Source organism: Opisthocomus hoazin, chromosome 2 (assembly GCF_030867145.1).
Source record: "Opisthocomus hoazin isolate bOpiHoa1 chromosome 2, bOpiHoa1.hap1, whole genome shotgun sequence".
Taxonomy (NCBI): domain Eukaryota; kingdom Metazoa; phylum Chordata; class Aves; order Opisthocomiformes; family Opisthocomidae; genus Opisthocomus; species Opisthocomus hoazin.
In genome coordinates, this window is record NC_134415.1 from 47,548,585 (window position 1) to 47,561,641 (window position 13,057).

Here is a 13,057-nt window from a genome sequence, read left to right on the forward strand (position 1 = left end):
ACTATACATAGAAGGAAAATGCCTACACACAGTTTAAATTCATAATTCACATTAAATCTAAGACAAAAACTTAACTTTGTGCTGCAAGGATGACAAGAAATTTCATTTGTCCTAAATGACAGTACAAAAACCACTCTGACCTTCTTCAACAAGACAGCATATTCCAAGCTTGAGAAGAGTAAAATGACACACCACAGTGCTGAAGACAGGCATGTTTTCCTAAAACAAATGCAATACAGCTACCACAACCTGATGTTGCCTGAGCCAAGGATAAGGGAAGCAAGAGAGGTAGAGCCTATTGACTGGGGAGGGGAGAAAGCTAGAAAAAGAGAGGTAAGGGAGTAGATGGAATTTTAGTTTGAACAATTCTTGGATCACAGTCCAGAGGCATTGTTGTTGGAATCTGTGAAAAAGTATTCAGTACAACATCCTTTGATTTTGCTCAAGGATTTAAAAGTTTAGATGAAAATCACATATGTGCTTTCAGATAAAAGTCCCTGACAATTACTACCCTACACAGTAATAGCCCATATGCTCAAACTCATTTTTAAAAGAATTGTGTCTCGGAAGCCACAGAGTACAACCAGCCATTCTGTTTTGCCTTCTCGTTTATGTACATACTGTCATAAATAAAACTACTTCACAGTTGCTGGGAGAGGAAGAAAAAAACAGAACAAAAAACCCCACAGCTTTACAAAATGATTGTCTGTTAGTGTTTAAATGTCATGCTCAGGACTCATCCAGACTAAAGACATGTAACAACTGACAACAGAAGCGTATCAGAACTAGAACATTATTAAAAGCTCAGGACTTCAGTCTCACATTTACGATATTTATCATGTGTCCGTGCAATGCAGCACGGGGTGCCTCCGTAAGAATGAATAATCTTCAAGGACCTGAAAACACCTTCCAAGTCCTCCACATTCTCCCTTCAACACCACAACATACCAATAGGAGCTACCCATGTGTACTCTGTACTTACATGCACTGCAATTTGGGTCTAAGTGTGTTAGATGGTGGAAGCACTGAGTAGAATACTTGGTCACAGCAGAATCGTAGAAGTCAAGACAAGTGTAGGGTTTAGGTGTGGAGAAGGTTCAGTGGCTGAGCACAGAACAGGTGGAAGTAGCTCCTGCTCAACACCACTCACCTGCATAAGAGTCTGGTATTAGCGGACGTGGTGGCAGAATGTCTGCTTGATAATACGATGTATTATCTATAAACGCAGAAGAAAAATTTCACAGGCACATCTTGCTCAAAGTTAAGACTGTTACAGATTTTCTCATTTTCCAAAGTTTTCAGTTGTTACCGAGTACCCAGATGAGAAAGGACCACAAGACCTTCATTACCTAATTCATTAGCACAAGATGCATCTCCTACATTACCATGGCTAGGCAATAAATACAGCTTTTATACACGCTTACTACATTGTTTTTTACTAGCCTCTTGTACTCATCCTGTTGGCTCTCTGGCAGTCTAATCACTCCCATAACTCCTTTTACCGTTATACTATGTACAAGCAAAAATTTAACCAAAAATCTTCTCAGTTCTACTAAATAATAATACCGTGACTAAGTAAATGGAATAGAACTTTATTTCCCATTCTACATAACTCTTCTTAGTCACCTCTCACAGTCCATTAGAAATGATCCAGAGAACAGAAGGAAGAGGAAAACGATTAGAGAGAAAATCAGAATTGTCCTATTCATGGACTCCTTGAAACTAATGAACTGTACATACAGAACAAAATGCAAGACTTAGGCACTTTAATAGCAGTAAAAAATTCATACATATCTATTTGTTAATTCTAGGTCTGCGTAAGTAACCTTGTAGCTGACAAGCTGTTTATTACAGTACACTAACACTTCTTGTCCAAAGTTAATGCAAGAAGTTTTTAGTAAAAAGCCCAAGCTTCCTTAAAAATCCCATGCTTTTATAAGCCACATCTATTCCCTTACATATTTTCAGGCTAGGTAAAAAATTATATAAGTGAACAAGTAAGTTTTCAAACAGAAGATAACACATACAAATTTCTAACACCACTAGATCACAAATCAAGTTCGGGACAACACTCAAACCTTCCTATTTACAGCAGTGAAACAGCAAGCTGGGAACATGAACATGGACTCCAACGTTTCTATTACAGGCCTAACAAATTATTATGCAACAAAACATTACACAACCTATGACTGTTCAGCAATCCTTGTTTAAAAGCAAACTGTAAATTGAAAAGACTAAGAAAAATCCAAGAATATTTTTAAAACTTTGGCTTGCAGATGGAGCTCTGACCAATCATAAAGCACATGGCAGACATTTCTTACAGTCAACTGAAAGAAGCAGAAAGGAGAACTTTCTACATTTTATCTTCATGTTCCATATTAAAAGAGAATGCAACTATTGGAGGGAAGCGAATTAAAAAGGAATACACTAGCAAATTAGTTAATCCACAGGAATTAAAATGATCCAGTGAAGAATTTTGTTGAGCAGTTGCTAAAATAAATGGCACAAATGAAAACAAGAGGGAAATAAATTTCATTCTGACAAAGCTATTTTAAATGACAAATTACCACTACTTGCGCTTGTGTTGGGACTGAAGACTACTAGTGCTACTTCCCACGTTGCCATACTTAGACAGAGACAGCAACATGAATGGAAAAAACCCCACACTTCGCATCAAAAGCATATGAAAAAAAAAACCCTCTTTCTCAAAGCACTACTATATTGATCTGTTCTTCAAAACAAGACCTCAGGGTAAACTGTTGCTGAACATATAATTTCTTAGTATTTCCTGGAAGAAATCTCTTTTTTCCACCAAACAGCCTTCCCTGCTCCCTGTAATATTTTCATTCAAAGCATCTTCTGGGTACTCCAATCCAGCTTTTTTTCCTGGCTAATTTATAGCCATTCTACTGGCTGCACTTAGCTGTTCACATTTCAGAACTGCAAGTGAACCTACAACACTATGTCCAGTTCCATGCAGGATTTATATCATGCGTGGCTTTTTTTTTTTTTCCTTTTTCTTCTTTTGTTTTACTGCCAGTGAAACACATGCACTTAACAAAGCTCATTTAATTTGCATATTATGGAACACAGGTAGTAACATACACTGTTACAAGACATGAATCTTCTATCTGAAATGTACCTCTTAGCTTCCTAGAATCAGTTATGTGTTCAGATTAACCAAGCTTCCTAATTCCCCAAACCCTTGAGTTTCTCTTCTAATCTCTTTCTTTCTCACTCTAAAAACAAAGAAACAAAACACAGTCTAAGCCACTGCCCTGAGCCACTGTCTGAACCTCATAGCACAATTCCAGCAACCTGGCAAATGTTTTTTCTTAATGCAATAATAGTGGAGGAGAGAACTGGGGCTGAGGTGAGGTTTGGAGGACAGGCAGGCTAGGTAGGCAATACTGGTGGACAGGGCAACTTACAGCACCACTAGAAGTATGACAATCTGCATACCACTTATCTGGAAAAGGCTCTTCCTCATTAAAGCAGCCAAGCAGCCATAAGATAAAAAGGAATATCCTTACATACACAAAACTGGTTAAAAAATAGAAAATAAAGCAGGAGTAAATAAATATGTTCTTACAAGTGGAATGCCAAATCAACCTATAGTGGCACCTACTCTGTTCAACAACAAGACGTGATTTTACTGACGGCACTAAGTTATTCAAGCTAGTAAGAGGACTTGACTGAAGAAGGAATCTTAGTAGTGACCTGACAATAAACCAGCAGATTTTATTCAGCGAGTCTCAAAATAATGAAAAAGAGGTAGTTCTTCACACAACCCATAGTTAAGCGGTAAAGGTTTTTACAGGTGCTAGAAATTAATACAGGCTCAAGAGGAAACAACAATTTCATTGCAGAAAATGCCACTGATTACCTCCATGTATGCAGGAACCAGTCATGACTCAGGCATTTAGAGTCTGGGATAGCAAACGGGATAGGGAAAGGGAAGTACATATTTGCTCTGTTCTTACTTTCTTCATTAAGCATCATTTGTGGCTACTCTTGGATTCCAGTTATCAAGCTATGTGGATCCACTACAGCTGCTTTTGTTCTAATGTAATATAACATACTGAAGTACTTATGGTCAGTTCCACATTGTTACAGGTACAAGCTTGCTGCAAGAATAGCTACCTTCCTTCTCTTTCCCTTTGAAGACTTAACATTGTAAGCAATTGTAAGACACTTTCTTGCACTACTTTATCTTTGCCAAATCAATTCCTTTGCATCTACTATAGGCTGAACAGAAAAATTCAGGTCAAAGTGGTTTGGTTATTACAAGTGCAGGCACAGATACTGACAGTTCAAGCTGTACCTCAAATTTACATTGGCTATTTAGAGTAAAGCATACTATTAACATTTATAAGAGGTTGCATGATACAGTAAAATAGCATTTCTAAAATGTAATTACACTCTTAAAACTTTGACCACACTTTCAAAGCAGTCTCTCTAGCACAGGGTAACAAAGCTCTAGCATAAGCTAGTATTGGCAGAAATTAAGCTCTAGTATGAGGAGGAATTAATAAATTCAGCTTTCTTGCAGACTGTAGGCAACACAGGCAGATCACAAAAACCAAAAAAAAAAACCAAAAAACCCCACCCACTCACTATACTAGAAAGCCAGCAGATTCTACTAACGATAGAAATCCCATTTCCTTGCACACTTGGCAAATGGAAGATGACAAAGCAGGTGAGCCTTGACATAACCTTGATGTAGTTCAACAAGTAACATGGTTCGAAACATCATTTCAGTTCAGTGCTTAGATACTTTGATAGTTCTGAGAGAATTATGGAGTGCGACCACAAAGCTGATCGTGCAGCTTTCTTTGTAACTGATCATACGGAGAGCTCCATCAGTGCAAAACCAACCACACAATCCCATGGCCTTATAGCATGTATAATATTGTATAATATTACTCTTGCCATCTTAGCTCCGGGAAAAGGGAGACAGAATAATGTGACTGCAAGAACGTATTTTCCATGTGCAGCATAGAGAAGCCAAAACATATGCACCTAGTTCTCCCTGCTAATACGTATTGCAAGTATGTCTGAGATTTGGATTTGGGTTTTTTGGGGGGTTGGGTTTGGTTTTTCGTAATTAAGTTACTAAACATCTTTTCCTGCTGTTTAGCAACTACTTCAGTGCTTCATTTTACAGAGCCACTCTACAGTCACATAATTTCAACTTAATTTACCCCCAATTCTCTATGAAAACCCTACCATAGCAATTGTAGCAAGCACAATCAAAGTGCCTCCCATTTTTTTGAAGTTTGTTACATTGTTCAATGCAATAGATTGCTTCAGATGAGATCTTCTGTGGTTGCATAGAAACAACATTCTCTTTAATTGTTTCTTAAGCACGTCTAACCTTCCCTCCTCTGGTAACACTAGAAAACACTATTTTGGCTTTCTTACATGTTACCTGTGAGACAGTTTCCAATTTCTTTTTAGCTATAGCAATTCCACTTTGTCACACATGGTGTTAACGGTTACTTTCCAGCCTCACTGACCAGTCTACATGTTACAAGACTAGCTTTGCTAAGGACTGGTATGGAAATCAGCAAAACATTTTCTGGAACTGATTTTTCAGGTTTTTGTTCGCTCTTTCTTGCTGTTGCTTTGGGTTTTTTAAAGAAAAAAAATCAGATATACTACCATTAACAACTATACTGCAAAATTAAGTGCAGTCAAATCTTAGGAAATATGACAACTTTTAAGTTGCTCTAGCAATCTTTTCCCAGATGGCTCTTAGAATGGCTAATAATGCAGTCTTAACATGAACTAGTATTGTTTTCCTATGTATCCATTTTAGGCACTTAAACAGCAGAAACTGCCATCTCATCTTTTTTGAAAAGGAAACTGAAGCACAAGACTGTAATTGTCAAATACAGTCTGTATAATATTTACAATACTGTAAATCCAGTTAGACATAGACTATTATTTATGCTCAGGTCAAGCAACAGAATTGGAGAACATCCGTGAAGAATCCATTTTTAAGCAATCTGCTCAGTATAACAAAGAATATCTAATCTCAGTCTCCGCAACTGATTTTTTCAGCATAACCTTCAATTACCTTAATCTGAAACCATTCTTCCAGCAAAAGGGTCACATAGCCTACACTCAAGTCTTAACAGTCACAGCCTGCTTCACAGCATCAGTTCATTCCTAGAACAGGTTCACCCTATGCAATGGCTCAAGCATATAACCATACGTGTGTGTTTCAGTATGCATAAAGCTGGGTCAAAGTGGAGGGTGTGAGGAGCGGAGGGGGGTTGGCAACTTTAATACCAATATTTTTTTCACTGACATTGAAACAGCAAATGGCATTTCTGCATTGACTTTGCAATTAACTTCCCAGTCATGGTTGTTTTAATTAACACAAATTGTTTTGCTAAATAGAAGTATGCTGAATGTACTGAGGAGACAAAAAGAAATCACTGGTGTTTTGGAGTAGGTTTGTGAAAATATATTGGCTAGGATTATTCTTCTGATGTTATTCCAATGTAAATTCACAGTCTGGGTTAGGTAAACCAAACTAGCAGCAGTCATCCTTATTTTTAAACCATAACCTGAAGATCTGCTCTGACCAGGGTGCATTTTAGCTAGCAAGGTAACATTTGTTAATGTTACAATCTAATCACCTCTGTCACAATAGAAACACACCGGTACTAGAAATGGTGGAAACTTTTGTGCATGCAAACAGAATTAGTCAAGAAGCCTTCCTTCTAGAGTATCTTTTACACATGAGTAGCAACTCCTTTCGGGGTGGGAGGGGAGAACACTACAAAAAATCCCAAATTTTAAAGTGTTTTTGTTCTTTCCAGAGTCACAGAAATAAAGGTGTTCTGCTTAACTGAGCTCAAAAAGTTTTTGTGCAAATGCCACTTTGGACAGCAGATGGATAGAGCAAAAGATTCAGTCATGTGGAACCAGAAATCCAAACTTTCTGTTCAAAATGAAATGCATCATGAGTATGAAAATTGGCATGATCACATCAAATGGTACTGTTTCAGGGGCTACATTTAAGTACTGAGTATTAGCAACTTTGAACTGAAATTTCTGGATATTTATCTACATAATGGCAGCCATGGATTTCAGTCTCTGGTTTAGGGACTGCTCACGTATTTCATGCAGTAATACTGTTTACTGTAAAATAAAGAAACATTCTGTAATCGTCTGTGTTCTCTTCCTCCTTTGAGTAACGATCTCTGGTTTCTTTCCAGCATAATTTCAACTGGAAGCACAGGGCATGCTTTCACCTACAGCAATTTACAGGCTAGTAGTAACGGCACTTTCCAAAAGGGAGGGGGACTGAAGAAGTGAAGGAAGGGGAACCACATTCTCCTTTCCATAGGTAAAAGTGCACTAATTTTTAGCCTAGTTTATAGATGATGTATCAATATAACATAATAACTTCTTTTATTTTAAGAAAAAAAGGTTTTGAAAAAGACCTGACTACTGCTAATATACAGTATAATCCAAGTTCATTTTCTGGGTCGGGTTATTCCACCATGTTAGACGAAAGCAAAGCCTACCTAGGTTAAAAAAAAAAAAAAAAAAAAAAAAAAGGCAACTGAATTTGACAGCCCATTTAGACTAGAGCTGCTCTGGACAAAGACTCAGATTCTATAGTTACACCTATCTCTATGAGTCAAACTGGCACCTGCTGAATTTAGATACATGGCCAGTCGCTGCTTTTAGGATCCAAGATGGATCACAACTGAACACTTGTAGGACTGAGCTATTAAAGAGTCTATGTTTCGGTAAAAGTCATCCTTCATCGGATTTAATCCTAGAATCATAAAATCACTTGAATTAGATGTTGCTAAAATGAAGCTGGAGTTTATAATTATTTCTATTTAGACACTTTATAGAAAATCAGTAAACTTAAAGCATCCTTATATACTGTAATACCATGAGCTAGCTGAATGTTAAGAACAGTGAAGTGACGTACACCTCAAAACATGAGGCACCATTTAAAATTACTCTGTCCTGTTCTTCCTACGGACACCACCAGTTTACTCACTTGTAGCCATGATACCTGGAGGACATGCTGGTATCCCGTGATCAACTGCCCATCTGTAAGCTCCTTCACCAACTAAAAAGCTAGGAGACACAGAAGAGGGAGTTTAAACAAAACCATATAACAAATCCCCCTTTTCTTGCAATTATTTTTTCTACTTGGTTTGGTCATTTTAAAATTGTTAGCTGTCTACATTTTGCAGAAATGTCAGCTATAATTACATTTAGCAACCTTATGTAGTTTCAGTAAAAGACTATGCAGCTCTGACGTTAAGTTTAGTATTGGATAAAAACACGTGCTATTAAATTTTAAATTAATTACCAAATAGCACCAGCTTTTCATTGCAGCTAAACCAGGACAAAGCCATCTAGAGTCTTGCTCTCCGTAACAACTTAGTAAGATCCTGAAGACCAACAACATGGGATGAATGAGGTGAGAGTGGTAAGGTATTTCCGATAAAGTCAGACAATGCCACACAAATATCAAGAAGTCCTTTGAGAATTCCAACACAAGCTAAAAAATAAGCCTTATTTAGAAGGATAAAGGTCTGTCTCATGAGTCTCATCAAGCATTTGCAATAGAGTCAAGTCTACTGAATTTTTAATGTATTTGCAAAAAACCCAACAATTTCAGAAGTTCTTTTCTAGTCAGTTTCTAGAACATTATACAGTATCGAGACAGGATGCACTACCATGACAATGAATGATAGGAAAAAAATTACATATAGACAATTTTTAAGGGGAAAAAAAAAGCGCCTCAGTTATCTATACTCTTTCCCATTTAATACATTAATCTGTTTCCTTGAAAAGAGGAATGTGGTAGTTGGAAACGACACATTTTCAGAAAGTTGCTGCACAACAGTACCAACACAGCAACATGGTAAAAGACAAATATTTCCAATCATACCCTCATATCTCCCTTTTGAAGTAAAAATAAAACAACTGCCTAAAGGAGACAAGACGACTGAGAATTTACAGTAATTTCAAGAAGTTTTACAGTAATACCAAAATTATGAATACGAGGCCAAATAAGTTATTTCAGCTATAAAGAAGTCCTTGGGGCCACACAGCACTACAACTTCTGAGGATGTTATTGACATAGCAAATTTGTTTGCATTAATGGTGTTTGAAGTTTTCTTGACAGTGTTATATCTGACACCTGCAGCTTCCAGTAAATAGTATTTTGAGGTGGTAATTTCTATCTTCTCTATGACAACCAATACAAGAGGTGTGTCCGGTCTTTCCTTACAAAAGTGCCAAAAAGAGTTTATCTAGATAAGAATTTGAATTGTTGAATAAACATTTCTTATCACCGTTAGTGCAGCTCCAGATAAATAATGTTCATGTTGCAAGATACTGTAGAATAAGTGACTGGGTACTTTGGGAGAACTCAAGTGTCTCCTATTAGGTAAGCTAGCACTCAAGAAACAAGCTGTCACCTTCATTAATGTACGACAGAAATGCGAACCGTAGCCAAATCTAAATAACTAGTATTCTCCATTGACTAAAAGAAAGTGATTTTGGTCTCCAAAAGAAAAGTCTTCTAACAATACATTCTCTGGAAATGAATAAGCATTTCCTGTTCAATAAAACAATTTACACAAAGAGGAAGGGTAGGTGGAGAAAGTAGCAAGCTCAAATGTTAGGAGTTTTACATAATTTAAATAGCACAGATCACTCAAAAGAAGCACATTTTACAAGCAGTCTCACAATTGCCTTTTTAATACTTAAAACCACAGAAACAGTCTCTAGGACTTATGAAGAATGCAAAAAAAGCAACCACGAATGTCTGAAAACTTAAGTAATGTGACTTTTAATTTGCTCGCACTTGTGTCCTTAATTCCTAGATTCCTCTCCCTCCCCTAAGATGGGCAGAAAGTATTTCCTAGTTCTGCTCCCAAAGAATGGTTAGACTAGTTGCAGCAGATGTCTCCTGCTGACATCTAATTGAGGTCCCATAACACCACAGAGATCATCCACCTTTTTTAAACTTTTCAGTTCGGATGTCTTGAAAGGACAACATAATCACAGAAAAGTTAAAATAAACAATTTACAAAAAAAAAAAAAAATCAGGATCGCAGCGTTTTGTTGCCTGTACTACCTATACCATATCTCCTCTAACTGGACATAGAATTAGTTGGTAAGACACTCCTACAAGATCTTCAGCATGAACTTGGTTCTGCAGGTAGTCAAATACGTGTAATCTAAGCAAGACTAAACAGTCCTTACACCAAAAAATCAAGTTCTGTGATCTGGTTCAGCGCACAGCTACACACAACTGTACCAACCACAGATAACAGGGTAGCAAGAGGGTGGGAACCAGCAGCCCGGCACTAGGAAACTGCTTTAGTTGCCAAAGAATCCTCCATGTAGAAAAACTGCAGCAGGTAAGAATGAACAGGGCAATACCTTCAGCTGATGTAAAACCAAAACTACCTCTAAACAGCCACCACCAAGCTTGATTTATTGGGGGAGAGTGAAAACAGGGAATAAAGTCCGCAGCCTATAGACAGCAGCCAAAACCCCACCAAGTCTCAAAAGCCTTTAGGGTAGTTCAAAATACAATTTTCCAAAAGGGGGGAAAAAATGCCAAAAACAAAGGATGAATGAGTTTGTGCTCTGCTACTCTGAAAGCTGGTTCTGGACAAATAAGATAAAAAGATCTTTCTTGCAAATATACCAAATGAAGAGCACTCTGTAGTTGTTACAGGCTCAGAACACACAGAAGATGAAAGCATCCTCCCATCAACGAGCCGATGCTTGGACGCACTTTCCAGTTCCAAGCAAACTAGACCATATTAACGGAAAATGCAAGTAAAAGGCTCTAAAAATTGTCTTTTTAGGCTATTTTCTCCAAGAACATGGTTATTCTGGTGCTATTTGCTCCATACAGGACCATTTAATATGGGCTGTAGGGAGACAGGCCACACCAAGCTAAACAGAAGTAGCAGAAGGAGGTTAGGTTCAAATTTGCTTCAAGGCGGCCCCGAATGTAATAAACCCACCTTGTAACATTCATTGTAAAATGCAGCAATCGCTCTGAAATCATTTTTACAAAGAAGAAATTGTCCTGAAGAAATATATACCAAAGATAAAAGGTGGTGCAAGTTCTTCACTCTAGGCATTTTCTTGACTACAAGCTGCCCTACAAGTTACACAATGTACTACATATCCTGCCTACAGTACTGTAGAACTGTGAAGCAATTACAAATTCCTATATGCCTAAAGCGGGGGTGGGGAGGTGGAGTGATGGGGGACGACACTAAGAAGGGATTGTTTCACATATGGGTTACTATTAATGCAGAAAAAGGGATACAGACATGAACTTCGGTATCAGTAGTACTAGGCAGTTCTAAGAAAGGAGACATTTAGATGAATTTGTACCATCCTGCAATTCTTACCTATTTACACTTAATAGTAAACAGATGTAAATAAGCCTGGTCCTGTAGGAAGATCAAGGTTTCAGTGTGAAAAATAGAAAAACTTGAAATTTAGTACTACAAAACATATAATTCATTATACTGTGACCAAAGACCACTTCCAAAGATCCACCCAATTCGTAATTGTGCAATTATAATATTGCTGTCATTTGTAACGTTATACAATGAACACAAATATCTTCTACAATGATATGCAACATTTACAAGCTCAGTATTTTCTGTTCTTGTATACATGGGCAGAGAAAATCCTGACAACATCAAGCTGAATAAAATACGACAGAAAAGATGTAAGGACCTTAGAAGTTTCAACAACCCTACCCATGCATTCAGGGATTCTCTAATTCAAATTTTTAAAACTTTAATTTGAATAGTGGCGTTCTATGTTTTAAACAAGACACCAAGACGTTGAGCCAAAATGACACACTCTGCAGCACAATTTACAGCAAATAGGATGCACTAGTTAGGACACTTGATCGCTCCTTCCCAATAAGCTTACCATCTCAGAATAAATTAATTCACTCTCATTAGAAATTCTTCTACTGAAAAATTAGAAGTGTATCACTTTGAATTTGTTTTGAACTGTCACTATAAAAATGGGTGCTGAACAGGGATAAACAGGCCAAACTAACTGCCTCCATAGGCTCTTTTATACACAAGAATCTCCATAATGCCACTTTCACTAATCCCACAGTTTCTGATTTTTTTCTTGTGTGGTCATGTGCCAAACATTCTGGCCAGAAAACATTGTTAGCTTAGAACATGCTACAGAAACAGTCTCTACCACTAGGTTTCCTTAACAAGACAGGTTTTTAGGCTAAGCACTACTTGGAAGATTCCCCAATACACTATTCTTCCATGAGAAACAAGATGAAACTCGCATATCTTTACAAATAAAACCCAGTTACACATAGTCCTGACACTTGGTAGGAATACCAAAACTACAGCTGCTCTCTTGTTATTTGACTATATATATTTTCAGCTTGGGAGGAATATGTATCAGTCCCAAAATAACAGCGCATCATACCAAACCCTGCCAGAAAGGCAAGGCATGAAATGGTCAATAGTCATCACCTATAATGTACATGAGCTCTATCATTCTGAACTTGGGATACCGTGCACATACAGGAGCATCTACCAAAGCAAGTCTAAAGCACAACCCAATATATCCCACTAGTATAGATTGTTCCCAGGGTAACTAATCTGCTGTAATAAAATACATGTTCAAAATCCAGAATGGAGAAAAGGAAATTAAAATATGTATTAGAAAACCCATATCCACAATGTTTGCACAATCAACTGTATGTGTTGGCTCTGATGACAGTTCACCTCTTGCTCCAAAAGTGTGAGCTCGCTTGTCTTTAAAAGCATCTGTTAGCCAAGACCTTACACAGTGTATGAAAGATATCATCTTGTCCTTTGAGGGTAAGAAGATACAGTTCCTTTTCTATCCAGTTATTTTTTAAAACAATAGCAACATAAACTAGATCATGAAGTTACAACAAACATGCTAAAATGCCCAAGTGCTCTTCCTTAAACACTGTGATGATAAAGACAAAAGTAAATCTGAAGTGCTTGCTCCTGTAGCT

General features: G+C 37.4%; 1 protein-coding gene across 4 annotated transcripts in view; it reads right to left on the reverse strand.

Moving 5' to 3' along the window:
• TASP1 (taspase 1) overlaps positions 1-13,057 on the reverse strand; it is a 94,983-nt gene that overhangs the window by 60,103 nt on the left and 21,823 nt on the right. For 2 of the 4 annotated variants that reach the window (XM_075413496.1, XM_075413497.1), the window contains exons 7-8: positions 11,433-11,474; positions 8,036-8,115 (exon numbers count right to left, since the gene is read on the reverse strand). In XM_075413496.1, coding sequence (XP_075269611.1) covers positions 8,036-8,115; positions 11,433-11,474 — 122 coding nt within the window. The remainder of the gene's footprint in view (positions 1-8,035; positions 8,116-11,432; positions 11,475-13,057) is intronic. The other 2 variants (XM_075413498.1, XM_075413499.1) reach the window with 2 other exon arrangements.